The sequence below is a fragment of the Sciurus vulgaris genome (genome assembly GCF_902686455.1).
Source record: "Sciurus vulgaris genome assembly, chromosome: 9".
Taxonomy (NCBI): domain Eukaryota; kingdom Metazoa; phylum Chordata; class Mammalia; order Rodentia; family Sciuridae; genus Sciurus; species Sciurus vulgaris.
In genome coordinates, this window is record NC_136469.1 from 20,225,366 (window position 1) to 20,247,362 (window position 21,997).

Consider the following 21,997-nt stretch of genomic DNA (forward strand, 5'->3'; position numbering starts at 1 on the left):
TTGGCAGAGTTACTGCAGGAAACACGTCACAGTGGCCAAGGGCCCTCTCCACTTTTAGAGATCTTGCTGTGTGAACTTCCAGAAAATCTCACCCCTGGGAAAACTCATTGAGATGACTCCTCCAGGTCCAGTGTGGCATGAAAGGGGGCAGATCACATCCTTTAATCGTCACCCACACAGACCCAGGCAGACTCAGAAGTGCGCTGAGTTCAGCTTTTCTCCCCGAATGACTGGATACTTTGCCAATGTAAAATTAACACCTTTTATATTCTATTTCAGGCTGTGATCCTACATAGAACCTGAGAGTCACTTTTTCTGAAGGTCAATAATGGTTTAATAAAAATAAGTGATTTAAGTTTCACCCGATTCTTTATATAGCCACAGCTTGCATGCTGCAAGCTTCTGTTGAATAGAGCGGAACATTGCCCATCAAAAGAGAAATATTTTTTTTCCTGAGGGAAACTATTTGTTCTTACTCCATTCACCAACAGGCTGAAGTATATGACCATCATTAACTTTTAATAGGATCCCAATTCCCTGAGTGACCCTAATGCTAACATCCTGTCATTCAAGGAAAGTTAATGAAATGAGAGCAGAGTTCAAACTTGAAGCCCTGTGAGCCACACCCGATCACTTCCAAACCATCATCTTCTAGTTTTCAAAAATATACATCATAAAGTCAGCGTGTGCCTAAATAGACATACAGGTTCTGTCTACCTGTACAAAGTGAAATGAGTGAAATCACTACTCAACTAGTTCAACCTTAAAATGCCATCCTTGCCCCAGCTACCCAATACTTTTTTGCATTATCTATAGATTCAAAAATAAAGAAATGCCACTTCTATTTATCATTGTCTGATTAGCTTGCTGACTATCTTTTTAAAAACTGATATATAGCCCCTCATATGTAACCTCAGAGGAACCAAATGCTTTATTTCTAAATTCACATTCATCACCTTACATCTAATCAGCATTGTGTTTATTTGTGTTCCAAAGAACTGGACTTGTATGTATGTAATCATCAAGGATTGTCATGATGATAATAATGAGCATAATTCCTTGGGAATTCGTTAATGAATCAAATGTTCAGTGTTTTTTTATTTTTTGTTCATTCTTTTTAGATATACATGACAGTAGAGTATATTTTGACATGTTATACACACAGGGAATATATCTTAATCTAATTAGGATCCTATTCTTGTGGTTGTACATGATATGGAGAGTCACTGACGGTTCTGTGCTTTTAAGAGTAACAGAGAGTGGAGATTCCTTAGAAAACTTGGAATGGAACCACCATTGGACTTGATTATCCCACTCCTCAGTCTATACCCCAAAGACTTAAAATCAGCATACTACAGTGAAGCAGCTCAACTCACAATAGCCAAGCTATAGAAACAACCTAGGGGTCCTTCAACAGACAAACGGATAAAGAAAATGTGATATATATATATATATATACACGATGGAATATTACTCAGCCATAAATGAATGAATGAAATCATGGCATTTGCTGTGAATGAATGGAACTAGAGAATATCATGCTAAGCGGAATAAGCCAATCCCAAAAAACCAAAGGCCGAATGTTCTCTCTGATTCATGGATGCTAACCCAAAACAAGGAAGGCTGGGGAGGGGAATAATAGAAATAGATTGGATTAGACAGAGGGTAACAAAGGGAAGGGAGTGGGGAGGGGAATAGGGACGAGAGTAGAATTAATTGGTTCTAACTTTCCTAGCCCTGTATTTGTACACATGACCAGGGTAACTCCACACCATGTATGACCGCAAGAGTGGGAACCTAATAGAATAAGCTATACTCTATGTATGCGTATATTGCCAAACTACATTCTACTCTCGTGTATGACTAAAACTTTAAAAAAATCACAGTAACTCATTTAATCCTCACTGTAACCATAAGAGAAAGGTATATTATTAGTGAGAGTAGAAAAAAATTCAATAAATGTTCTTTTTTGGTAAGTGATTGAACTTCACTGCCATGTGGCAACAAAAGTCATGTTTTTTTGAAGATTACTTCACGATGGTGAAAATGCTCCCCATTTAATAAAAAGACCATAAAACTTACATGTATGTATTCATGTCTCATGCATACAGAGGTACACATAAAATGGTAAATTACTGAATAAATACATAAAGGGTTAAAACACCTAAAAGATAAAATATTTAATCATTGACAATTCAGTTGTGGTAATGGGTGATTTGTTTTTTCTTTCAATGATTTTTTGTATGGTTGCCAAAGTTTGTTAAATTGAGTATGCATCATTTTGATAATAAGAAAAAAAGCAGTAATGATTTAAAAAAAATTGTTCCAGAGACCACAGAAAAATTAGACAGACCAATGGTCATAAAACAAAGAGAAAAAGTAAAAGACATATCTCCTAGAACAGACAATTCGGACCTTGTTAACTTATAAATGATTTCTACTAGTACTTTTACAGTCAGCTAATTCCAGTGCTATTCGAAATGCCTAAGGGCAGTGCCCGCCTAGAAGGACCTTCTTCAAGGATGGAAATGTAATATACACACACAGCCATGTGGGAGCCACGTGAAGTGTGGTAGAGTTCTAGATTATTTTTTTAATAAAATCAGTTTCAATTTGAACAGCCACATCTGGCTAGTGGCTGCCATGTTGGAAGGTGTACTCTGGAACACAGGAAGTGGAGGGCAGCTGGTCAATTATTCTTATAAAGCCAGAAAAACCATTACCTAATCACGATAAACACGTGAACTATTGACAAATTTCACATATGAATGCCAAGGTAAGAACTAAATAAGATACTAAGTAAACTACTAATAAATGTAACCCAGGACAGATTAGAAGAACAGTAGGACTAGAAAATCAGGATGATTCAGAACTGGGAAATTCATTAATATAATCCAGTCCTTTAAATAGATAAAAAGAGAAAACAGACCACAGCTATCAAAAAGGCATTTGTTAGAACTAAACACCCACTCTTGATCAAAAATTCTTATTCCAGCAGTACTAAGTTGACCTTTCTGACATTAATATATATTTTATAACATGATAGAATATATACCTTAATCTGGAAGACTACATAGGGAATTGATAAAACAAAAAATATTAAAAACAATTCCATTAAATTGAGGATATTCCCATAAATATTACATGAAGAGATATATTTTCATTATAATATTTTAGGTTATACTGGGGTTTATTTTACAAGTCAGTGAAATAAGATAAGAAAAATAGAACATTTAAAATTTGAAAGAACTAAATTATCACTAACCATAGGTGTTATTAATGTAATTCTGATAAACGAATGTAAATAATCACAAGTATGACAACGTAGTGGTTCAGAGACTGGACGTTGAAGTCCTGCGGTGATTCTATTACTGACTAGCTGTTTGACCCTGGGAAAGTTACATAACTTCCCTGTGTTCAGTTTCTTCCTTTGTATGAGAATAATAAAATTCCCTATTATGAAGTTATTAAGGGTATTAAATATATAAATTAAATGAGAGCCCTTAGCACATGCCTATATGTAATAAATACTATATACTATTATAATTATTATTAAGGTGGTGATAATGATACTATTTAATAATATACCAAATGTACAAAAATATGAAAAAGAGAATTAAATTTAAGAAAGCAAAAATAAACATCTAGGAATAAATATAAGAAGAATGTGCAAGATTAATATGTATTTAAAAGTGCTTCTGGGGCAAAAAGAAGAATTGAGTAAAGGAAAAATATAAATTGTACTTGGACTGGAAAATTCAACATCATAAGGTCATAAATTTTTCTTAAACAGCTTGCAAATGAAAAAACTTTGACATAATGATTCCAAATTTATACAAAGAAAAATGGAAAAATGCAGATAAAGCAATAAAGGAAGTTAGCAGGAACAGTCATGAGATCATTCTAGAGGACTCAGAGCAATCAGGTACTGACAGCTGACATGGACCGGTTCTGAGAGCACAGAAACATATCCCAGCATATCCGGGTGTTCAGTGTGAGCTAAACGGGCTACTGCACATGAGGGGAAGATCGGTTACTAACAAATACCAGTTATGAAATAGTAGCCCACCTGAAAATAATGTTCCTTCCTACTTCATTCTTTACACTGAAAAATATTCTCTAAAGATTTAACCTTACAGTGAAATTTAAAATAACAGTGTAGGATAACATAAGGAAATGATTTTCTGTGGTCTTGGCCTGGAGAAGACCTGATCATGAACAACTTAGGAGCTACATAAAAAAACTGTAAATTCAGTCGTGTAAAAACCCAAAATTTCTTCAAGGCAAAAAACGCCATCCACAAATCCAAGAAAATGACAAGCTGGGGGAAAACTGAATTCTAATATCTTAAAAAGGTTAATTTCCTAAATCTTATATACATTTATTTAAAAAAAACCTAAAAAGAACTTGATGAATATAAACAGACACTCCACAGAAAAACTTCACTTATTCTATAGTGCTTGAAAAAATATTTAATGTTTAATAAGAAAAATGTGATGACAGTTTTTTTTTTTTTTTTTTTCCTCCTGGTTCTGGGGGCTGAAGGCAGGGTCTCTGGCATGACGGGGAATGCTTTCCTACTCAGCTAACCTTTCAATCCCCAAAAATGTGGAGACATTTTTAATTTATCAGACTGCACTCAATAGAAAGCTGTAAAATATTTTTTGGGTGAAGATGTGGGAAAATAATTTGTAAATATGGTTGGTTAAAGTACAAATTGGTTTCACATTTTTTGGCTACTGTGCCAATGTTTATCATAGCTGAAAGTACATGTGTTATGGGTCTAGCAACTAAACTTCTAGAATTTACTTTACAGATGTACTCACAAATGTGCTGAGGATCACGTTTACATTTTTTTTCTTTTTGTAAGAGAAAACATGTGCAATAATAGGAGCTGGTTAAATAATTGTGAAAAATGCAGACATTGAAATGCTAGGCAGTCTTCAGAAATGAGAAGGCAGCAGGGTTGGTGGATACAAATTCACCTCTGAGATAATCTCCAAGATGAAATGAGAGAGAAGGGGACAGAGTTAAATGTGCTTTCACTTTGTTCAAAATATTTGTATACATACATAAGCCTGTTATCTGCCTATTAGCATAATCACAGCTTTTGACCCCATTCACCATTTATTCTCTGTCCAATTAAATTATTATCCAAAAAATGAGCAACAGAATGTGAGACAATTATCTCCATTTTACGTAACAATACCAGAAAAACATCAAAATTCATATTTTTGGAACATATCTGAAAACTACAGCAAAAATGTCGCCCGTGTTTATGCTGAGTGGAGGCATAACAGGCAATTTTGGTTTTGTCCTGGTACTTTCTGTGATCTTTCAAAGCTTGCACAGTAATGCCTGTGGCTTTTGCACGAATTTGTAAAGGTCATCATTATTTTTTAAAATTGTGGCTACTCACCTGGTTCCTGTCCCTGGCATTTGCATATCGAAACCTCTGGATATAGTAAAAGACCAGCCAGGCGAGGGAAATGATCATCAGGACGATGAAGGAGATGGAGACAAACACCACCGAAGTGCGGCTCACGTATTTCTGCAAGTTCCGGGTCCCAATGGTGATGTACATGGTCACCGTGATGTTCCTTTCCAGCAGGCTCATGATCTCCTTGCCCTTCGGCTCGGGAATCATTATGGCCACGATGTCTTCTACACCTGTGGTCAGGGGAAAGGAAGAAGCAGCTTTGAGGTGAGGCAGGGAGAGGAGGAGACGTCCACTTGAGGTACCAGGTGACCCACATGGACACTGCTTTGGGGTGCTCTTGGCTGGGCCGAGAACACCTAAGAGCTAGAAACCCAGTCGTGCTTTCTCTCTCTTCAGCTACCTAGGGACGCTACCTGTGGTGCACACAAGAAAAGAACTTAACTTGAATTCACAATTTTGGCACCAGTAAGATCATAATCAGGCAGCTCTTTTCTACTCTGGGATGTTGACTCTTTCCATCTAGCCGGGCTTACAGTTCCATGATGCACTCTCCAGATCTCCTGAGGAGGGCAAAGGGAACTTTACACCTCATGGCAAAGAGTGACATGTCCAGTGTTGGGCCTCCATTCTGAACTCTCTATTCCTTTCCCCTGCACAGACACTGGGATTACTCACTCACAGATCTCCATGTACCATTTCCAGGGACTCTGGGTGCAGCTCAGTGGTAGAGACCTGCCTAGGATGCACAAGACGCTGGGTTCCATCCCAAGCACCAACCAAACCAAACCCAAAACAATGATAAACAACAGCATTAAAACCTAAACCACACACACACACACACACACACACACACAAAAAAAAAAACCCACAAAATAAAAATTCCTAAGGCAATTTTCTCTCTTTGTGAGTACCCACTCAACCCAAAACAAGATTTCTTAAAGAGCTCTGATATGATTTGCCAACATAAAATACTGGCTCAGAGCTATTTTCTGCTTATTTTAACCTAATTCACTGGACACAGCTGTGCAACCTCATCCCAACCAAAGGAAAAACAGAGATAGATAGTTGTGGGATTTTTTTTAACCTCTTACTAGTAGTCCTATAACATTGCTCCTGTTATTTGGACAATCTGAATTATGTGGGCCATTGTCCCCATGCTTTCAAGACAGAGTAAGGGGCAGCTCTTTGGTGAGGAGTTCTGGGATCTCTACATGGGAAGGTGGATTTAATCAGGAAATGACACCAGATTCAGAGGACCCAACCCAACCTGTCATTGTGACTGACAATATATGGAAGAAAAATGTCAGTTTCACCAGATAGGTTCCCAGGAATCACCCTAATTTAAAGCCATGGGGATGATGTAAGGTGATCAGGCACACAAGCCCCACTCCACGTGGGGCAAATCCATTACCTGAGGTGACTACAAATGACAGAGAACAAATTTGCAATTAGAATACTGTAGATTCAGGACAAAATTAAACCCTGCTAAAGCTGGCCTATGCACATGCTGAGGTCAGCCAGCCAGATGGAACCAGACTGCATTTGCTCAGGGTGTAAGCCACTTAGGTCTTTCATTTGATCTGGAGCTCTGTGCAGGTTTTCAAACCTACATTCCATAATGGTGCTTCACTCAGGCTGGATAAACACTTTAAAAGCAAACTGTGTTAGAACCACTGATTTGTGATTATGAGATACTTAATATATCATTATAAAAAACTACATGCAAAGGTGTTTTTTATGCTACATCAATTACTTATCTAAAAAATTCCTATGCAATTGTAAAATCATAAAGCCACAGTGTTCAGGTTTGGCCATTGTTTCTGAAATGACTGAAACTCACAGCTTGAATTCCAAATTTGCAGAATTTACTGACAATTCTGTGGCTCCTTCTCCTTTCTGTTTACTTTGGCTAATGGCTACATGTGGTCTGGGGTTTGGTGAGGGATTAAGGCTACTGGCAGGTTTTGCCTCTACAGGAACATGATCTTCTTTGTATCTTGCACTAATATGGCTTCGTTCATCCTGGTTCTACCTTTATTTTACAGATGTTTAAGTAATGGTAGTATCTAAGTAACAGTAGGATCATGATTTTTCATTTATTTCCTTATTTATATTCTTTAGGCATATCTATTTAAGGCTCTCTAGAATTCAGTTTTTTTGAGGATGGGGGTCTTGAGGTTAACTATGAGACTTTGCTCAGATACACATAAGTTTTATATTTTTCAATAGTCAAATTTCGTAAATATATTGCTTAGTGGCTTCCAGTTTTGATATTCTACTTAGAAAATTCACCTCCAATGTGCCGGTAAATAGATGGAACTGGAGACTACCATGCTAAGCGAAATAAGCCAATCCCCCCAAGCCAAAGGCTGAATGTTCTTTCTGATATGCGATGCTAACACACAATAATGGGGTGGGGAGAGCAGAAGTTCATTGGGTTAGACAAAGGGGAATGAAGGGAAGGGTGGGAGGATAAGACTAGGAAAGACAGTGGAATGAATCGGATTCCACTTTCCTACATTCGTATATGAATACACGGCCAGTGAAACTCCACATCGTGTACAACAAGAATGGAAGTTCTACTCCATGTACTTATGATGTGTCAAAATACACTCTATGGTCATGGACATCTAAAAAGAACAAATGAAAAGAAAAAGAAAAAGAAAATTCTCCTCCACCCAAGAATTCAGAAACATTCATCCAAAATAGCTCTTTGAAACCTTAGAGTTTTATTTTCTACATTTAAATCTTGAACAATTCAAACGTGATTTAATAGCAACACAATGTTTACTGAGTCCTCCTAATGCGCAGGGGGGAAGGAGGAACATTGGGAGAGGCAGGACTTCTTTCCCTCCCTAATTCTCAGCTCGTCTGAGGCCTATTTTGCACTTGGCGTTTTCCTGTAAGGCTGAAACTGCACCAGGCCTTCAGTTGTGTAGCTCTTAGCCCTCACCACTTCCTCTTCTTCCACTCTAGAATCTTCCCATTTGTACTTTACACTTCAGAGACCACAAAGTCTAACAGTTAAGAATTAGTTTCTGGAACTGGATGGTATATTTGAAACCCCAGTTCAGCACTTTAAAAACTGGCAATCAACTTCCGGATCTCCACAAAGCTTTCAATTACTCCTTATCCGTTCTCAGGGATCTGAGAAAACATTCTCTCTGGCGGTAGGGGAAAGTATAGTGAACTATTTAAAGCATTTGTTTTAAACTCAAGTGCTTAGTGACACCTCTTGGGTTGTGTGTACCAATGTTGTGCATTTGTGACATAAATCAGCCACTGGGAGAGATAAACTGCAAATGGCAGCCGGGCATGTCTATTCATCTGGACTTCTACTTTATTAATTTTTAATATTCATAATTAATTCCCAAGCCTGAGGATGGTAAAAATAGATGTAATTCTGGGGTAGTGTTCTTTAGTCTGTGTACTGTGCATGGTAAAAAGTTATTAATAGCTTAGGGATTTAGGGTTCCAAAAGAAAGAAAGAAAACTAGTACAAAGTTAAGGAGATTCTGACCAATGCATAAAATTCAGGGCAAAAATCTACTCCAGGAACTAACTTTTTCCTAATGAGACATGTTCACTGATGTGAGCACTCAATTTCCTGACCTTTGCTTCACTTTGGAATATGTGGCTACAGAGTCAGGGAGAAGTCAGCAGAATGTTTCAGGTACTGCAGTGCAAAGGCATCTGTGGGTGTGTGAGAGCAGAAAGGAGTGAAACAGGGCCGGGTGGGGTGGGGCGTGCAACCCCAGAGAGCAATCTCAGGGTTAGATGTGACCCTAAGTAGCCATGTAGTGTGTATCTGTGACATTCTGCAGGCTCTGAGGTTCAGGGGAAAGAAGTTAATGTGAGCATATTTTGCATCATTAAAATCTACAAGAGTCCCAGCTATTCTGTTTACTGTGACATCCAAGCACCTCTTTATGAAAAGTTACATCAGCCTGCCATCTATTTGCCTCCCCAAGGTACTTCATCCTTCTGAGTGGCGATTGCTGTTATGTAATGACTGTGTATTCTGGAAAAGCTTCCCAGTCCTAGGGGAGAATGTGTGAACGGGACACATATTACCTGGCTGCAGGCAAAGAAGGGGCATCTTGGGTTTTTAAGAGCTTCCTTCACCCATGAGAGTACTCAGCTGCCATAATCTAATTTGGTATGCACAGGTAAGGAATTGAAAGCCAAAGAGTGTTTAATGGCAGGAAAGCCTTTACTTGTAAATGCAAGCCAGGTTGTTTAAACAATGCATTTGCAAAATGTTCAGAACACCAGCAGAGAGATCGATGTTGTATAGAGCTTGCAGCTCCACTTTTCTTGGAGGGTGGGAACGTGGCTTCCAAGGTTCATGTGATCAAAAATCCTTCCATCCCCTGCATCCTTCCCTCTTTCCTAATCAGTACTTTCTTCTGTATCACTGCTGGCTCTCCAGGATTCAGGCAATTTTAAGAAAACGCACACAGTTCCGTTTGTAGATATTTTGTGTTTACACCCTTGATATCAACTGTGTTCTAGTCAGTTCTGACTGTGACCTATTCTCAAGCAAGAAAATGTATGTGAAATGACTTTAAAACCTGCAAAGTACCATGTAAATGTATACTGTTATTGCTACTTTTTGCAATCACAAATGTATTCTATTATACAAAGATGCAAAAATCCTAAATAAAGCACTCCAAAATAGAATCCAACCATACAGTAAAACATATTTCATGTCCAAGAGGATTTATTCTAGAATGGGAGGATTTTTCCTTTTTTTGTATTGGGGATTGAACTCAGGAGTTCTTAACCACTGAGCCAGATCCCAAGCCCTTTTTATTGTTTATTTTGAGATATTAAATTGTTTAAGGCCTTGCTAAGTTGCCGAGGCTGGCCTCGAACTTGGGATCCTCCTGCCTCAGCCTCTCACGTCACTGGGATTATAGGTGTGCAGCAGCAGACCTGGCTGTGAGGATGATTTAAAGTCAGAAAATACATTGAGGTTTTTTTTAGAACATTCACAAATTAAAGAAATAGAGCACATGATTATGTTGTATACTTGTTATTCTTCAATCTTCACTCTGCCTTTGCCCTACAGGTACTGCTCCAGCTAGGCACAGGCTGTTCAGCATAAAGTGTTAATCTGCAGGCTCCCTTGCAGCAAGAAGTGGCTATGTGGTTAATATTTGGCCACTGAGCCCGGAGCAGAAGTGATATTTTCCACTCCAAGTTCTTATCTGGAAAAGGACTGAGCATTTGCTCCTGGGATCCCCACCGTCCCTCGTTCTTCTAAGTAACTTAAGTTAGAGAGAGGTGGAGCAGCCAGCATCTCAAAGAAGGAAGCCATCTGCTGAGGATGGCACCCATTCCTGATTCCTAATAAGAGGAGACATTTCCCTAATGTGATCAAGAGCATCATGCAGACACATTGCATTGCAAGGGAGAAAAACATGAAAAGTTTCCAGTAGGAATCGTGAATAAGATGAGATGTGCCAACGGTGAAAGCAGAAATCAGAGTGGGAGCAAGAGACTAATGAGTGTGGCGAGTCTTGGAAAGGAAGAGTGCAAACTGTCATTGCCTGGAGTCATTGCTTGTCAGTGCTGCTAAAATCAGGAGACTGCTTTGTAAAATGCAAGGTTCAAGAGAAACAGAAACGAAGAGCCTTCCATACTCCAGCTAAACCTAACCAGCCAATGTCATGGAAAAAACGATCCGCACATAATAGCAGAAGTTATAAAATATCCAAGAATAAACTAATAAACATCAGTACTATTTGAAGACAGCTGCACAATAAAAAATTTTCTAAAGAAACAGTCATTTCTGAACTAAAGGTTGGCTATTTAGTATTATGGGTTTAGCTTCCAACATGTGCTTTTTCAATTATTCATCTGTAACCACTTTTTTGTTGTTGCATTATGATCAAGGAAAGTAGTCTCTCGAAGTTGATCCTAAATCACTGTTTTGGGGGTAAATGTTCCATTGCTTATTCTCTGCTGGTTGAGCTTGCTGATTGCATTCAGAATGTCCATCTCTCTCCGTTTCTGTCTGATCAGTTCCTCTCTGAAGCTGGGTCAGCTGCTGCTGGGCATACTTTGAGTCTGTAGAGTTAACTGCAGGCATATTCCTGATGGTTGATTTGCTCAGCATTGCTGCTACAGGGAGGTGTGTTGCCATCACGACTCTTCTTTGGGAGTGATCTTTTCCTGCTCTGTGACCTGGAGCTGTCCTTTAGAACAGTCTTTGATGTTCCTTAAGTGTCATGATGTCTGTTTGTGGGTACTCATTAGCTATTTTGGTAATACAGGAACATTTTCAACCTGAGGTATTTTATTTTTATCTTTAATTCTGAACATCTGATTTCAAACTTTTCAAATACTTCTTCCTATATTTTTCCTCTCCTGTGATTTCTTATTAGCTTACTGCTATCACTCATTCTTTTGTCTTACATCATTCTTATTGTTTCCCCCTCACTTAAAAAAGAAAACATTCTTCATGTACAAACAGAAACAACATGTATCCCATTTGTTTACAATAAAAATAAATTAAAAAAAAAGAAAACATTATTTGGGAAGTAATTATAGACTAACAAGAAGTGGCAGAAGGAGTGAACAGAGGTCCCATGTGCCACCTCATCTCCCAACTTCCTTTGATGATATCGGCTGGTATAATTATAGTACATTATTAAAACAGGAAATTGGCACAATTAACTCTGTTACAGAACTTACTTGGATTTCACCAGATCTTGCATGTATAGATAATTAAAATGTCTTTGTCTGTAATTCTGTGACATTTTATCATGTGTGTAGAACTAATACAATTAATATATTGATATATTGCATGAACACAAAATTTCTTCCCTCTCCACTTTCCCTTCCCTAACCTCTGATGACCACTTATACATTCTACATCTTTATAATTTTTCTTTTCTAGAATGTTCTGTAAATGCAATCAGATAGCACGTAACCCTTTGAGCTAGACTATTTTTTTCACTCAGAATAATGCCTTTAACATTCACACAAGCCTGGATCAACAATTTATTCCTTTTTGTGTTGAGTATTACTGAAAAGTATATTTGATACTGAATATTTCCCATTAGTTCCTTTTCACAACCTCTACCTTCTTTGTATAGAATCTCCCCCTACTTAATATCTGTGGCTCATTTTAAAAATCATTCCTTCTCAGGTGATACCTACTCATTTTGTACTATCATTAATAATGGTGGTACTTCTGGATTGTCACTGTAACTCAGCCTGCGAACTCCTGTTACTCTGCTTGGTCCTGTTTAGGGGGATGAAGCCAAGTCTGGCGACAGCTTTGTTGCTCCAGGGGGTACTGAAGAGAGATAAGTAAGCAGGGATGATAAATAAGTAAGCACCAAATGATAACTAATGACTGCTCCTCCTCAGACTCCCTGCAACATTACGGCTGCTCAGCCTCCTCAGATAAGTCCCAGTTACCTTTTTACCTGAGGCCCTGCTGAAGTTCAGCTGCCTAGGTCATAAATTGTCACCCAGATCCTATGGCTGTAGCTGCTCTGTACATCATTGATCCAACCTAGCTTTCTGCTCCTCTGCAATTCTTGGAAATGTAAGTCTCTGGTCCACGAATTCCCTAACAGACTTGCTGTCTTCTGGAATGATCCCCTCACCTCCCTGATGATTCACTTCCTTACTTTGATGGAGGTACATGCTCTAGGAGGACTCTGCTTTCTCTGCATTATGGTGAAGAGCAGACTCTAAGATTTCTTAAACTATTTATTTACTTATTTATTTTATTAAACCATACTCCACAGACTTCAGAACAGGAGGAGGTTTGGTGGGGCACCATCTTGCTACTTGGAGACCATGACTCTTAGTCTCATCATATCCATCATCAAATGCCACTTATCCCCTTAGAATCCCTCTGTCTGGAATTATAACCCTATCCCCCATCTCTTGACTGCCCCCATCAGCCTCCTCTTTATCTCCACCCCTCCTCCAGACGCTAGTTTAAGAACCATCCTCCTCGGATTAGAATTTCAGTGCTCATAGTGATAACTCACCTGGAGCTCTGTCAACTGTTTACCCTCCGCTTCCCCATCAACCTTTCCATCTTGTCCCCTTCAGATGCATGTTCCTACTGTCTTGTCCTGGACCTTGTTACCACCAGAAACCATATCAAAGATGGAATCTGGATTCTAAGACATGGATTTCCAAATGCCACTTCCTCTCCTTCCGGCTCTCTTTGCTCATTAACCTCCCCCATTCTTTTCATCAGCCCTCTCCTGACTTCCCTCTTCTCCTACCAGCTTCTATCACATGATCCATAATTTCAAGTTCTTTTAAAAATACTCTTAGTTTCTTGCTCTTCCATTTCTCCATAGAACCTGCCCTATAAAATTCACCTTTGCTGTGCTTCTACTTCATCGTGTGAGCGCTGCTAGAAGAACCATCTCACAAACCATCTGTTTTCACTTGAACTTTACGATCCTTATCCTCAAGTGGACACCGAGTATTGCCCCGTCCTACTCTATTCTGAGCCCCCTCTCCCTTTGTCCAAAGGATGACCTCATATCTTTATGTCTCCCCAGGAACCTCTCCAACCCCTTCCCACCCACATTCTCAATTAGTGATCTTAACCACAGGAGTCAGCGAGGAAGAAATACCCACCAGCGGGAAATATCCTATCCTACATGAAATGAGGTAATTCACAGTGAATCACTTGGCACAGGGACTGCCATTTAAAAACCACTAAATAGATGTTAATTTTTATTATTACCATTACTCTTGTCTTACCACTGCCAAATACACGCATCTGCAGCACCCACACCACCCTCCTCTTCTCACAATGCAGTATAAACCCCTCTAGGATGGTGGCCTAATCCAGTGAGAAACTGGCTCAGGTGTAGGCAGGGCATGCAGAAATTTTATTTGAGTTATGAGGAAAGCAAGTCCCTCTTTTCCCACTGGTTTTGAATAAGAGCATCTGTGAGGCTAAGCTCTAGGAGTTATTTTAGCATCACAGTCTAAGAAGAGAGCTTCGCCAAAGAAGAACCATCAGCCAGGACAGACACCTGGAGGACAGGAGCTGAGCCTTGATCAAGCCACATCTAGGTCAGTTCAGTGTTGGATTTGGCAGTTATTTTCTAAAGGTCTCTTGGATTGAGTTTTCTGCCATTCACTCCCATATCATATAACCAGGTAGTGACAAAACCCAAAATTCTGAGAATCTAGGTCTTCTTAATTCCACATGTGAGTTGCTAAATCTCGTCATGCTTCCATGTAATTATTTTTTAGGTGGTCTCTAAGTTAATTTTACTTCAATTAGTTTGAATTTTCCATTAATGTTTTTATATATTTTAGCATATTATTTAGTCTCCAGGTGTAGGAGTAGTATTTTAGAAAAAAATGTTGATAGAGTGTCAGATTATTGATGTCCACCTTGCACATATGATTCTACAGCCATCCTGGACCATGAATGACTGCTTCTGTATGGCTCCATGGTTCCTAACCTAGGGAGAAGTGACTGCCATCCCAAAATACATGCAAGCAATACATGCATTCATGAAAAACACGCAGTATCACACATTTTGGGGATAGGAAGGATGTTATGATTAGATATGAGGTATCTCCAAAAGCTCATGTGTGAGACAATGCAGGAAAGTTTAGAGGTGAAATGACTGTTATGAGAGCCTTAACCTCATCAGTGGATTAATCCACTTGAATGGACTAATCGGGTGGTACCTGTAGGCAGGTAAGGTGTGGCTAGAGGAAGCAGGTCACCGAAGGCATGCCGTGGGGTATATATTTTGTCCCTGGTGAGCTGAGCCGAGTGTCTTTGTTTCTTGATTGACAAATCCTGAGCTTCTTTCCTCCTCTATACCATCTACCATGTTCTGCCTCACCTTAGGACCTGAGAAATGGAGTCAGCTATCTATGGACTGAGACTTCTGCAATTATGAGCCCCAAATAAGCTTTTCCTCTTCTAAAATCATTCTTTGTCAGGTGTTTTGGTCAGAGTTGTGAAAAAGCTGACTCCAAAGGATGTTGCCTGGAACAGTCCTAGTCTGGGCAATAAAAATTGTTTCCAGGGAATTAAAACCTTAAATTCACAGGACTAATTTAGGAGTCTGAAAATTTATCTCTTAGGAACCAAACTGATAAGTTGCAGTGCAAACCAACTGATTTGATTTCTCTAGAAGACCTCTAAGCTGCAAATAGAAAGCTTCAACGGACTTTTTGGGTACTGCTGGCTAATATACACTTTGCAATGCTCTGCTGCAAACCTGAAACATGTCAAACACGGCCTCTTACTGAAGTGCATTTTAATTACACACCAGAGCCTCTCAGTGGGGATCTGTCATAACAACTCGCTTTTATGAGGCCAAAAGATCTTTAAAGAAGAGGCTAACAATAGCCAATTTTATTTTCCCTGGAATGGTCTAGTGACTTAATTAACACACTGATGTCAATTCCTCAGCTACTCTTGGCATGATAAATGACTCATGTTTTTGCAAAAATTCATTTATGTTCCCACTGTACAAGTGTGCAGAATTTTCTATGAATTTGTGTGAACTGTAATGGGAGTGATGAATATAAAATACGATATTTATGGCCCCATCTGTGGCATTTTCTTGGAACATTTTCAGTAAGTCAGACTCAAAAAATAATTTACTTCTAGCTTTTGTGACAACTTCAAATAGTAAAAATGATGCAATGGAGTCCAGCCTGAAATAAAACAACCTATAGAATATTAAATTGATTTTACAAGAGTTCGGTTTTGATTATTCAATTGTCCGATTTTATTAGAGCAAATAATCATGCTTTAAGAACATTTTGTTTATATATAAAATGCTGTATATGCTAATTTTTGTTTGGACAAAATCCAGCATACATGTAAATCTCTTTAAGCAGCAGATTCATGGAATCACAGGACAGGAGATGGTGAGAGACTAAAATTCTTTAGCAATTTTTCTCTTCCTAATACATCTCATAAATAAAATTAAATTGAATCATTTTCCATAACTCCTAGCTGAGGGGCACTGGAAGATTTATTAGAGCTTTCATAACCTTTAAGCTTCAGGTTCATTTCCTCCAGAACTCTCCTAGTAAACAAACGTAGTCCAACGGGTTGGGTCAGGATTAAATGGAAGAATGCACACAAAGAACAGCAAACATACCTGCTTAGTAAATATTAATGATTGTGACCTTCACTGACATCACTTATCAAATAAATATTTAAAATAGCGTAAAACCTACATTTAGACCAAAAGAGGTAGGGTGGAGAGGAGCACATTAAACTTTGTTTCCATTGGTGCCCAGAAACAAGGATGAGCTTCTGGACAACTAAGAGCACCTAAATCCTGCAGAGAACACTCCAAACAGGTGGGGACCTGGAAGCTCAAGCTGGGCAAGTTGCCATGTTATGGTTTGGATAAGGGCCCCCAAAGACTCTCGTGTTAATGCCCTGGTGGCCAGGCTGTGACCTATTGGGAGATAGTGGAACCTATAAGAGCTGCAAACTAATGGGAGGAAGTGAGGTCATTAATGCATGCCCTTGAAGGGGATATTGGGACTCCTGTCCTTTCTTCCTCTTTTTTGTTTGCTTTTCACTTTCCATGAGGTGAGCAGTTGCTCCACCATGAACCCCTGCCATGATCTGGTGCCCTGACACAGGCTCAAATGCCATCTGATTGCTGTGGATGGAAACTTCCCAATCTGAGCTAAATGAAACTCTCTTTCTTTATAAGTAGATTATCTCAGGTTATTTTGTTATGATAATGAAAAGCTGAGTACCATGTCATTTCTGCAACATTAAGTGGTTAATGTTCCATCCCCAGTGATCAGAGGAAGGAGACTCTAAGGAGGATGAATAGAAAATTAATCTTTAAAGTTAAAAAAATGAACCCAACTAGGTAGCAACGAGTGGCCTCATTCAGATTACTTCCTCAAGGTGTTGAAAAACGGCAATTGCATGATTTTTAGTCTGAAACAGTCAAATAATTAAAGCAAAACATGTATTTGTGTTTTGTCTTTCTTTGAATTACTGAAGAAAATCATAACTATTCACAATTAGATTATTTTTAATAATTCATGGCAGGAACCCATGGTTAGAGTTAAGAGCAATCACAGTGTCTTGGATCTAAAGAACTTCTAGATGTTTCTGATGTACTATCCCATACCACTGGATAGAACAGAGGGAACATACATGAAGTATTCCTTCCCACAATTTTTGATTATTTGCTTGGCAGAAATGATCTGGCATTCCCAATTTACTACATACATATTAAATGTCTCATTCCTTGATTCATCTCCATGTTTCCTTTTAGCATTCAACCAGCTGTCTGCATTAGTCTTTGAAGAGTAGAAGAACTCCCTTCATTAAAAGTTCACATTGGAAAATCCCTTTTTTTAAGGCCAATTGAGGTTTATCATTTTGGTTTCCAGAAGCTGGGAATCCCCACACTGTTTTTCCCTATGGTGAAATAACATGGATTATGAATTGAACAATTAATATTAAGGCAATTAAAAAACTATTAATAATCAGAGCAAATGTAGCAAAAGTGGGATAGAATTTGATGATTAAACTTGGTGGACAATAAATAGGTTTTCCACAGACCAGAGGTCAAGTTCCAAGGAAGCAGAACGTTATTGCATTTCCTTTGTTCTGATATATAAGTTCTAGGGACTAGCTGCGATGAATGGGGTATGAAAGCGTTTTAGATTAATAGGTAGTTGAACAGTCTGTAAGTCTCATTGGTCTTTATTTTCTCTATCAGTTCTTCTCAGGTCAGGAGAAAGAGGTGCATTTTGACAGGATTTCAGGTCTAGTGTGGGAAGAACAGTTAGTCAGTCAAATACATATTTAGAAATAGCCTAAAATATCTGAAACAGACCTCCCTGTCCTTTGTTTAATACATTCTATACTGAAGTTGAAGACTGTCTATAAGGGATTTGGTCCATTACCCTCCTGCAGCTCCTAACCAATATCTTTTAGTGCATGTTTTCCTTAATTTCCACATCGAGCACTGGAATTCTCTGCCTCACATCAATGCCTAGCCTGAGATCTTTGTCTAGTCCTGCTTCTGGGGAAACCAAAGCTAAGACTGTGCCAAACATTATTTCTGTATTTTTTCTTCATAGTTTTTTGATGTCCTAAATACTGGCTATATTGGCTCATGCTTCAGCAGTCTCACTCTGCTTTAAATTTGTAACTGGTTTACAAACAGAAAAAAAAAACAAAACAAAAAAAAACATCCAATACAGAAACAATTCTACATTTCACTTTTTGATTAAAAGAAATTATTCAGTAGAAGTTGCTCTAGAATCTTTTATTCATGCTTTCTTCTTTTGAGATTTTTAAATGTTTGAAAATCTTTTTATATGTTTTTATTAGTGTATTACATTGATGCAGAATAGCGGGGTTCATTTTGACTAACTCATCCACACATGTAATATAATTTGCTCCATTTCAAGCCTCACTGCTTCCATTTTTCTCCCACCCCATGCTTTCCTTCCTCTATTTTATTGGTTTTCCTTCTACTTATTTATTTATTTATTTTAAACTGGTGTTTACAAAAGGCAGAATTCACTGTGGCACACCGTCTAAGCCCAATTGCTCGGAAGATAGTTGCAGTCACATACAGCTTCTGAAAGTCACCCAATGACCTATCTGTTGGGGGGTCCAGCCTTCTCTCCTCCTTCTCTCCTTAGGCAAGATTGATATTTTTTGGTTATTGAGCAGATAGAATTTATAAGAATTACTGAACTTATCAAATATTTTTTAGGGCTTGCTCTCTAATATGATTGCTGCTATTAAGTACCAGAAATGAAGGTAGTAAGACTGAAGGATTGAATTTTAATTTTAGTTAATTTTGGTTAATGTAATTTAAAACCATGACCTGGTTTAATAATTGGAAAACTTTTAAAGTACATTTGAAACAACTTGGGTGTGAGAAACCGCTTTTTCAACCATGAGTTTTGTAAAATATAAATACAGATCAAGTATTTCTGATGAAAAATTGGCATTTAAATTAAGATATGATGGAGATACGGGAATTTGAAGACCTAGCATTAAAAATAACTCAATAATAATTCATATTGAGATATTTACAATGGTACAGATTTGTAATGAGTAGATACTGAAATGAATTTTGGATATCCTAGGTTTCACAAAATATATGAAGTTTAATTTCACCAGCTTTCCCTTTTGTTTCAAACATGGCTACTGGAAAATTAAAAATTAAATGTGTGGTGCACATTGTATTTTCTTTGAGTAACATTGTTCATTCATACAATGAACATGTTCTGTTTGTAGCCAAGTGGGTCCAATCATTGCTGCATGAAAAGATTACTACAAGAAAATAACACCTAGCTCTTCTTAAGGAGCTGACATTTTACAGGGAATGTAACAAGTTCAGTAATAATATTGAAGTCAAACTAAAAACTATAAAACTTTCTCAGGGAACGTCACTATTTCTTTACATGAATAAATTACTGATATTAAGGTAAATTACAGAAAATGGTGTAAGAAATAATGTTACCTTATTAAAAGACCTACAAAGCTTGCTCTGCCTGAACAATGAAGTAAATGCTCTGCCTGTGTCAGATTTCTGGAACCTGAATGGAATACCAATCGAGTGAGTAGATCCTGGAAGGGAGCTGCCTCATCTTCTCTGACATCCACTTCTTCATCTTACAGAGCAAGGAAAGGAGGCCTGGCTGGTTAGACTAACTCTCAAATATAATTTATGCTACTCTTAGCAAGAGAAATCAACTTTCCATTATTTCATAGGTTTTAAGTTCATATCAACAGTTCTCATATGTACCCACCACCAATTTTTTGTTTATAAAGGATACTTAGAAAAATATTTAGCTGTTGACGGACCTTTATTTTATTCATTTATTTATATGTGGTGCTGAGAATTGAACCCAGTGCCTCACACATGTGAGGCAAGCACACCACTGTTTAGCTACAAACCCAGCCCCCATCCACCAATTCTTCTTGACCATTTCCCACATATTTCCTTCTATATTTCTAAATAATATGTATAACTAACATTTTTGATTTCTCAATTTTAGACATTTTGTATTGAGATCTTGCCATGGTATGAGTACCTAGCTCATACACATGTCTACCATCCCTACTTCCCTCCTAATGTCTCCTTGGATGGACCAAAAGTCACTTGATGTAAATATTGCTCATTGTAGGGCCAGGTGGTACATTAAAATTATGTACCTGTCTTTTGTTTTTCCTGGAGTTAATAGTTGCTTCATTTTCCATTTGCCTGGATTTCAAAATTTCCACAGTTATTCCCCCTCTGCAATTATATCTCTGTCACATGTTCATCAAACACTTTTTCTGTATTTCTCAAACCTATGCGTTTCATTTGTCTGTTTGACTGGAACATTTCCTTTCTCAAACCTGCTATTCTTCAGTCTTCCTATGGATTGACAGTCTTGAAGCCTGAAATGCAGCTATCATCTGAGGGTTTATTTTACCTGGTAATCAAGTAGTAGGGAAATTTCACCCTCTGAACCAACTTTGAACTGACTTTCATTCAGAGTTTGCAGATATATCTTAACAGCAAAAGAGTACTGCCAATAGCTTCATCACTGAGATTCTCCATGTACTTCAAATATTGATTGGTAGTTTTTCCTCAATGTCTGCAATAGAAAGAGTGTCCTTATCTGAAGCATTCTGGTTGCTCCTGCTCCCAGAAAATGATCGATTGAACTGTAGTGGTTTAGCCTCATCATCACTAAGACCTGGTTGCTTCCAAGGTGGCTGCAGGATCTGGAGGGTACATGTGCTGCTATCAGAGATGTCAACAGGGTCATTCTGTGCTTGAATTCTAATTGGATAGCTCATCATTTTAGGAAAATAGGGCTGAGGCCTTTAAATCAAGGTGATGTGGATGGAATCTAAAGGCGGGACCTTATTATTGTGGCCGTGGAGATGGATTTTTTTTTTTTTTTTTGAGAGGGGGTGCTCCTACTCATGGGAAGAAAGTACCAATGTTAAGCTGCTGATGGGAGAGATTTCAGATGTGCACAAAGCTATATGAAAGACTGCTTGAGACAGGAGACAGGGAGCAACTGTCAAGTCCAAACTCATAAGTGGCAAAAAGAGAAAATTAAGACCTGGAGAATTATCCAAGACAAAAAGTGGGTGGGTGGCAGCCTATTTAGTCATTATTTTAAAACATTCAGAATGATAGAAAAAACTGACAGCTAACAGGTAAATTATGATCTCATAGATGTTGTCATTTGCACAAACTAAAGCTTCCTGGAAGAGGCACAAATATTATTAAATATTCACATCAATAATTTTAACCCTTAAGTGTTTATTGTGTGATATTATAACAACTAAATGTGTACAATGAAGTGCCAAATCACAGTTCTTACCTTGCCTTTTTTTTTTTAACCACATAAAACACAAATCTTAAGGACTTATTAATTATTTATAGTCTGGCTTTGAAGATGCTAGTACTTGAAGCAAATTATAGGTACATGCTTAAACTTAAGCTGGTTCTAGAAAGACCCAGCCAGTCACAGGTTACTGAACACAGAAATGAAGAGCATTTCCAGTTCTTGGTTTAG

The 21,997-nt window shown here is 38.1% G+C and overlaps 1 protein-coding gene across 1 annotated transcript in view; it reads right to left on the minus strand.

Moving 5' to 3' along the window:
• The window catches only part of RNF150 (ring finger protein 150), a 219,559-nt gene that overhangs the window by 81,196 nt on the left and 116,366 nt on the right, over positions 1-21,997 (minus strand). Inside the window, exon 2 of the mRNA XM_079154837.1 lies at positions 5,420-5,670. Within this exon, the coding sequence (XP_079010963.1) occupies positions 5,420-5,670 (251 nt within the window). The remainder of the gene's footprint in view (positions 1-5,419; positions 5,671-21,997) is intronic.